The sequence below is a fragment of the Brassica oleracea genome, chromosome C2 (genome assembly GCF_000695525.1).
Source record: "Brassica oleracea var. oleracea cultivar TO1000 chromosome C2, BOL, whole genome shotgun sequence".
NCBI classification, from domain to species: Eukaryota; Viridiplantae; Streptophyta; class Magnoliopsida; order Brassicales; family Brassicaceae; genus Brassica; species Brassica oleracea.
In genome coordinates, this window is record NC_027749.1 from 34,756,467 (window position 1) to 34,764,956 (window position 8,490).

Sequence of the window (8,490 nt, forward strand, 5' to 3'; positions counted from 1 at the left end):
TAAATAACTTACACATTGAAGGTTTCTTTTTTAAAATGTTCCTCCATTAATAAGAAAGGGATACTCGTTGGTACTTTCCAAAGTAATTGAGATTCTTTGATATTCTGTTTTCAAATTTTCACCCCGACAAGATTCTCATTTTACAGTAAAAATGAAACAAGAGTGATTTTCACTCTAAGACAGTTTTTGTCTTTTTATTACACTGCAGGCCACATACAGCTACTGAGGTAGTTTTTTGCTGTTAATTACTTAGTTGTCTCTGAAAAAGTGAAACCAAAGAGTACTTTCTAGTTATTTTCTTTGTTCGGTTGAATTTTTTTAAATTTGAAATAATTTAATTGGTGGACACGAAAAGGAATGTAGATTGAAATTTATCTTTTACCTATTTGCTTTATTTATCCCATATAACTTGTAGGGCCCACTCATAATTTCCATTTCCTTAAACATTTTTTGCTAATAGAAACGATGATGACTTGTCCTTGCAATTGTCAAGTAGAATGACACTTATTATGAAATCAATACAGTTTGCAATTAATTTTCAGCTGAAAATAAGTATAATTTGCATTGAAATTGTAAAGTGACATTTTTTTGTAATAAGAAAAAAAAAACTAGAATGACACTTATTATGAAACAAAGAGAGTAAAGAACAAAAACCACCCCATCAATGTTCAATTATGAGGGGAATCTTTTTTACGTTTTGAAAATGAGGAATCTTTGCAGTCAAATCCACATTTGTTATATCTCTTAATACTCGTTGGTACTTTCCAAAGTAATTGAGATTCTTTGATATTCGGTTTTCAAATTTTCACCCCGACGAGATTCTCATTTTACAGGAAAATGAAACAAGAGTGATTTTCACTCTAAAACAGTTTTTTTTCTTTTTATTACACTGCAGGTCACATATAGCTACTGAGGTAGTTTTTTGGTGTCAATTACTTAGTTGTTCCTGAAATAGTGAAATCAGAGAGTACTTTCTAGTTACTTTCTTTGTTCGGTTGAATTTTTTTAAAATTTGAAATAATTTAAATTAGTGGACACGAAAAAGAAAGTAGATTGAAATTTATCTTTTTACCTATTTGCTTTATTTATCCCATATAACTTGTAGGGTCCACTCATAGTTTCCATTTCCTTAAACATTTTTTACTAATAGAAACGATGATGACTTATCCTTGCAAAAATCGTGCATGCGTTTTGGATTGCGGCAGAACCGACGGTGTCGAGATCCCAGCTCACCGATTATGTTTCCTTTACTATCAAATTGAACCCTAAAATCTGAACGAACGTTTTCTTCTGCCACAATAGCACCACTGCCATCCGCAGCCACGTCTCGTCATCATCTGCCGCCACTCCTCTCCGTCGCAACATGGTCAGATTGACGCAATCTTCCTCGCCGTGGTGGTCATGTTCGGGATCGGAGTTACAAGCTTTCACCGGTAACCAACTGGTCAGACTATCGGGGATGGAGAGATTCAGTGGCCAATTTACTACTTTTCACATCTGGTCCCTCATATTTGCAAGTTTATAGTTTTTACCTCAAAATTTTCAAATGTGCATAATTAACCTTTTGAATTTGCACCATATTTCTCATTGTGTAATCAAAATGTAATATTAGCAATTAAATGCAATCTAATGATTATTATAGACTAAAATGAGATGTTAAAAACCACTAAATAGTAACATATCAATGAATATTTAGCTAATCGTCAATCCACCTGTAAGTGTACAACTTCACCATAAAAAATTGATGGATTTGTCAATTATAATATACAATCACTATTTTTTAGATTAAATTTTGATGTACATGTGTATGCGACACATGGTGTATACTTGGTTGTAGTCAATGGAAAAATGCCAAATATGACGCAATATAAAATTTTGACTAGTGTAATCACCTAATAGATATAAATATAAACTATAGTGTCTATAAATTTGAAACAAAATAAGCCAAAGGCAGGTGGTTATGTTGATGGTGTACATATGTACAAATGAAAATTTGTGTACACTTAAAAATTGGTGTACATATGGATAAAAAGAACACATGAACAGCGAAAACGTAATAGTGTAAAACAAGTTAGTGCAATGTAAAGATGGTAACATATGCATTACAATATGACTACATGAGATGTAGGTGTGTAAGCAATTGTTATATTTATGTAAATGTGAAAGAGTCATAGAGCTACTCAAAGAGCACATCAATAAATTAAAATGAGGTGTACAAATGTACATATGAGTTTGAGAACACATATACACATTATTGAAATAAAATTCATCTGAAAACACATGTACAGAGAAGTAAACTATCTACATGTACTCCAAAATTCAATATCCACATGTACACCAAAAATCGTTAGTGCATTCCCTGACTTCAAACTCTTCCTCAGTCTCCTCTCAGATATCTTGGGAGAAATGTGGATTTTACAACTTAAAACATCGGCTTATGGGTGATACACACCTCAACAACATCTCTCTCATTCTTAGTGCTTACAGATATCTATCCTCTCATGAGAATTTAAAAAAGAAGAAAATGATGTAAATCATAACGGAAAATGGTGACAGAGAAGCCATAGAATGATAGCATAAGCTCATAAGACGTCGGAGAACAGTGGTTTATGGGCTTAGCGGGTTTGGGCCGGACCAGCCCGAATTGACACCCCTTAGTAGACAATGGTGATATCCCAAATCTGACACAATATATAAAAATTTGACTAGTGTAATCACATGTAAGGTAAATGTAAGCTATAGTGTCTATAAATTTGAAGCAAAATAAGCCAAAAGACATGTGCTTATGTTGATGGTGTACATATGTACAAATGAACATGTGTGTACACGTGACAATTGGTGTACACATGGATAACAAGAACACATGAACAAACAACAAAAACTTAAATGGTGTAAAACAAGTTAGTGCTAATCAAAGTTGGTAACATATGCATTACAATATGACTACATGAGATTTAGGGGTGTAAGCTATTGTTATATTTATGTAAGTGTGAAGGAATCATAGAGCTACTCTTAATAGGAGTACATCAATAAATTAAAATGAAGTGTATAAATGTACATATGAGTTTGAGCACACATAGACTTATTATAGAAATACATTTCATCTCAAAACACATGTACATTGAAGTACACTATTTACATGTACACGAAAGTTCAGTATCCACATGTACACCTGAAACCGATGGCCACATGTACACCTGAAGCCGATGGCCACATGTACACCGGAGTTCTAGTATCCACATGTACATGAGACTCATCGTTAGTGCATTCCTTGACTTCAAACTCTTCCTCAGTCTCCTCTTCATATATCTTAGGAGCAATGTGAATTTTACAACTTGAAACATCGGTTTATCAGTCCATACACACCTCAACAACATCTCTCTCATTCTCACTGCTTAGAGATATTTATCATCCACACAAACACAAAGCAAAATCTCATCTTTACAAAGACCAAACTATTGAAAGATCTCAAAAATATATATGAGTACTTTAACCTACTCTACACCTTTATCTCCTCCTTCAAATGACCCGTGAGAATTTAAAAAGGAACAAAAGGATGTAAATATAAAGGGAAATGGTGGCGGAGACGCCATAGAACGATTCCATAAGCTTATAAGAGGTCAGAGAACAATGGTTGAGACCACAAAGAATGGTGTTGGAGACTGTAACGAACGGTGGAGGAGATACTGGAAAGGATACCAGAGAAGAGAGCATAATATACATACGGAGGGGAAGGCATATAGCATTTACTGTATTTCTGATGCCGTCTACATCGATGTTGCCACCGTCTCCGCCGTCATACATCATCTTCATTTCTACTGTCATCTCCATCTTGTTCGCCTTCGTATACGTCACTGTTGTCGTTGTGAATGGAGTTGGTGTGCCACGACCAAAAGAAGCTTCACAATGGTGGCTATGAAGCATCACCACCAGATTCATCATGTAACGGCCCGGTTTCTGGCCAGTAAAATTTCCCAAAGAATATGGGCTTCTCTACGGCCCATTTGGCAAAAACCTAGGGTTTCCCTTCCCCTTTCCTATAAAAAGAGATGCAGCCTCCCTTTTTGCCTCATCACAAATCTGAAGCGAAGCTCTGCAGAGAATTCCCGGAGGCCGAAAACCCTAGCCGTCAAGCTCTCTCCCCTTCTATCCTGCGCCACCTCTCTCTCTTCTCTCTCTCTCCCGCGCGTTGCTCTCTCTCTCTCTCCTCGCCGACACCCCCTCTCTCTCCTCGCCGTCGCACGCTCTCTCTCTCTCTCCCTCTCGCCGGCGCCGTGAAGTGGTGGTGGTGACCAGATCTCAACCTTCTTAAATCCGTGTTTACAGATCCAGATCCAGATCTAGACTAAGGTGGAGTGTCTCGAACCCAACCTTCTTTCATGATTCTGTATACTCCTATATGTTGGAGTTAGGTTTGATTAGACCCTGATTGGGAGTTAGGTTGATAGGACATGGTATTGCTAGGATGATAGATGAATGGATCATGATGCATAAGAACCCTCATACTGATAAATGGGACTCGATGAACTGAATTGAATTGTTGTGGTGATGATTGATTGGTAGTTGATTCTAGTATGTTTGGATGTGTTGTCCCATGTGTTGTTGTGATTGAAGTTAGGATGCTAGAGAGAAATAAATGCTAGGACGATAGACGAGTAATGATTATAAAAGTTATTGAAGTAGAACTTGAATGCGATGTGTATTGTGTGTGACACCGATAGCGGGTGACGTCTAGTGAATTGAGTCCCAAGTACAAGTATGAATGAAAAAGGAAGGTAAATGAGAATGGGAAGGGATAAGTGAAAATGATAAGGAAGTGAAAGGATAAGTAAAAGTATGAGAGAATGATGTTAAGGTTAGGGGTAGTAGTCCACGCTAGGTATCCATAGGAGATGTGGCCAATCCACAAGAATATGGAAGCACCCATAGGAGATGTGGCCAATCTACAAGAATGTGGGGTAGAAGCCTAGTTGGGGCTACCCACTGTTGAAAAGGACGAAAAGATGAAAAGGATGTGCATTGTAGGGTTTTAGCTCATGGTCGGGTAACAGGGAGTTAAAGGTGTCATAGGATCGAGTCGGACTGGTATGATGAGTCGGTTAAGCCTAGGGTTTGACGTGTGTGGCAATGAGTGAGATCATTGTATTGATTGATCACTAGGTTGTTAGAAATGAATGGAAGTGAATGTGGAAAATCAATAGATGACGTTAGGAAATGATAAAATGCATTAACTGATTGTAGTGGCTAGTCAGTCCTAGTTCCCGCATAGAGTAGTATAGAGTGTCATGCGGGCAGGCTGGGCTAGAACCACTTCACTGAGTAACTTGTTACTCACCCCTCCATTTCCATTTTTCCCTGTGCGCAGGACTGTAAGTAGAAGTATATGGATGTGGGTGTGACGGTATTTCAAAGAAGGTTATGCGCTCGTCTCTCGGGACCAGTAACGGGACACGTAGGGTTGGCTAAATGAGTAGACACGTGTCCATAACGCCCCTTCGATAACCCCGGTCGGACGCCGGAGGATCGGGCTGTTACACATCACTCTCACCGGAGGTAGATAGAGTTGGATATCCTTGTCGAGCCGGAGCCATCGCAAAATTTCGTCATCTTTAATGTTTGTATCCGAGACTGCGGAGAAGAGACAATCATAACTTAAGTTGTGGTATTGCGTCACCACCACCATCACTGGCACAACTCTTCACCTCCGCTTTCACCAGCTACCACGGCTCACCACCCGGAGTTGTCGCAGTCCATTGGAATGAGAAAATAATGTGAGATGAGAAAGAAATAAAATTAATTGATTCGAATTGTTGATTAAATCTGGGCCATCTGATCATTTTTATTTTAATATATCTAATGGTCACTATGTAGTAGTAGATATGTGTTATATATCAAATTTTGTCTGTAGAATCTTAGCCATTAGATAAGCAAATGTAATCAAGGGTTGTGCTTGAATCCCGCCAAAATTGATATCAATTGTAATTTAGCTAGCATAAAAGACAGCTAGAAGCATACTTGTTGATTTGGTTTATGGGCTTTCCCGTAGTCTTAGTTAATATAGTGTCTGAGTAGCTATAAATGTTTTACGATGTAATAACAAACATGAAAAGTGACTCATAGCGTAAATCTTTCATGAAACAAAACACTAAAATAAGAAAATATTGACGTTTCTACCTTTTTATAATTAACCTCGGTAATACCACTATAAATGCTTCCCAAAGATTTCCCCCGACCCCCAACTCTCACAGAATCAACTCGATATTCTCCCACCCAAAGATTCTCTTAATGGCGCTTCGCAGAGCTATCACCAAGCGTCTCATCGACGGTTACAAATGCGTTCGACCATCGAACACGAAGATCCTCCGTCATTACATGACCTCATCGAATCTTACGGATCCTATCACGGCGATCCGCATCGAGTCCGTTAGTCCTCCTAGAAGCGAGGAAGCAACGGCTGTGACGGGTTTATCAGTGAGTGAGACCAAAAAGTTGTTGAGAATGTATCAAATGGAGAAGGTGAAAGCTAGACTCAGAGAGATTCCAAAGAACTCTGTTTCGTATTGGGAGTTTGTTCAAATCTGTTGTGAGACCTGTGGGAACAACGACGAGCAAGGTTCTCAAATGGCTCAGTCTTTGGATCATGCTGGAAGCGTCGTCGTTTTAGGAGACATCGTTTTCCTTCATCCTCATCAGGTGGATAATCTAACTACTAACTAGTGTCCTCTAAAAACTCTCTTATTTTGATTATTAATTTTGGTTCAGAGACCATATTGTGTAGCTTGAAAAATTATTTTATTATATGTCCAAACAGAAAGACCATATTGTGTATTCTTGATAATGTTTTTTGTCTAATGTAAAATAATTACAAAATGTTTAGTGTGTTAAAATCTATAATTTTCAAAACTATGGTTTTGGGCGTTTGAGAATTGTTGGGTCTTATATGAATGTTTCATACAAGAGCCCTCCTAGTTATGGCCGGTGTTTTTAAAACCGGACCGGAAGCTGAACCGGATAATTTTTGGGTCACGGTTCAATATGGTTCGACCGGGTCAAACCTGGTTCAATAATCTGGTTTAATATGTTTTTAGTACATAAATCTAAAAGTAATGTTAGTAAATATGATACATAATTAAAGTATAAATGAATTTCGAACATAAAACATTATAAATATAAACTAGTTTTATGTTTAAATGGATGGTTTATAGATTTTTGATAATTTAAGTAGTTTTTATCAGTTTAATAATCTTGAGATCCAATCCGGCTATGTGATCGGTTCATGGTCGAATCAATTTTAGAACCAACCTGGTTATGTAACCGGTTCATCGTCGAACCCGGTTCAACCATCGGGTCGGTCCGGTTTTAAAAACACTAGTTATGACCAAGGACTTCTATACAAAGTATTATATTCTTATATTATTTTGCTATATAATTTTAGATAGCCATGTCTATGGCGGCAATGATCCACCAAACATCAGCACTTCCAAACGATCCAAGAAAAGAAGAGTTAGCTCAGCTTGAGACTACAAAGAAGTGTATTGACATAAGGGCACGACGTATAGTCCAGGCAGAGTTATATTGCGGTCTGGGACTCCTAGCAGCGCAAACGGTTGGCTTTATGCGTCTTACCTTCTGGGAACTAAGCTGGGATGTGATGGAACCTATTTGCTTCTTTGTCACATCCCTTCATTTCCTCCTTGGTTACTACTTCTTTCTTCGGACTTCGACAGAACCATCTTTTGAAGGGTTTTATCAACAACGGTTTAACACCAAACAGAAGAAGCTTATGGAGAGCCATGGGTTTGATTTTTTGAGATACACTGAGCTCAACTCCTTGTTTACACCGTTGGCGTGTAAATCTGAAGTTTCAACGGTTTAGCTAGCAATAGAAGTTTATCCCGCCTAGACACATCATGTCTTTGGCCACTGTATAATTTACCTGGTGTATGTAGACTTAAATTGGGGTCCAACTTGTATGTGTATTTGATAAAGTTGGAATCTTAATTTTTATGCACCCATATATAATGCTCTTAGTTTTATGGTCTTTGGCTTAGGCAAAAGAGCATATAAAAGTTTTAAAGATCAAAAGTGGGAAAATAACATATAACCTCCAATGTAGACAAAGGAAACAAGAGACTCTCTCTGTTCTCTCCTCTCTATATTTGAGAGAGAGAGAGACTCTTCACCAGGTTTTTGTTTGTTCATCTTTCTTCTGATATAATCGGATTTTGTTTCCGGTTAGCAGATATAATTTTCTCGCGACGTCCGGATCTAATTTCTTTCGGTCACTGATCGGATTTTTTTTTCATGTTCCTTTTCACTCTCTTTGAAATCCAGATGGTTTCCAAATCAAATATTTTTTTTGTTGGTTATTGTCTGTGCCTCTCACAAATCGACACAAATCTTACTTCGCTTTGTTAATGGCCATTTGATATGGCTTATTGGAATAGACTTATGATTAAATTTGGCGATCTGGGGTTGATTCAGTAGAAT

At 37.7% G+C, this 8,490-nt stretch overlaps 1 protein-coding gene across 1 annotated transcript; it reads left to right on the forward strand.

Annotated features, from left to right (window-relative positions):
• Positions 1-6,255: 6,255 nt before the first annotated feature.
• LOC106326147 (calcium uniporter protein 4, mitochondrial) lies at positions 6,256-7,956 on the forward strand. The gene is made up of 2 exons (XM_013764168.1): positions 6,256-6,693; positions 7,436-7,956. Exons 1-2 carry the CDS (start codon positions 6,286-6,288, stop codon positions 7,874-7,876), a joined length of 849 nt encoding a protein of 282 aa, XP_013619622.1. The 5' UTR covers positions 6,256-6,285; the 3' UTR covers positions 7,877-7,956.
• Positions 7,957-8,490: the final 534 nt, after the last annotated feature.

Excerpts from the sequence above, each read along its gene's own strand:
- LOC106326147 (XM_013764168.1), top strand. The coding sequence starts at position 6,286 with ATGGCGCTTCGCAGAGCTATCACCAAGCGTCTCATCGACGGTTACAAA. Across the intron at positions 6,694-7,435 it reads TTTTCCTTCATCCTCATCAG|ATAGCCATGTCTATGGCGGC; the intron begins GTGGATAATCTA and ends ATATAATTTTAG.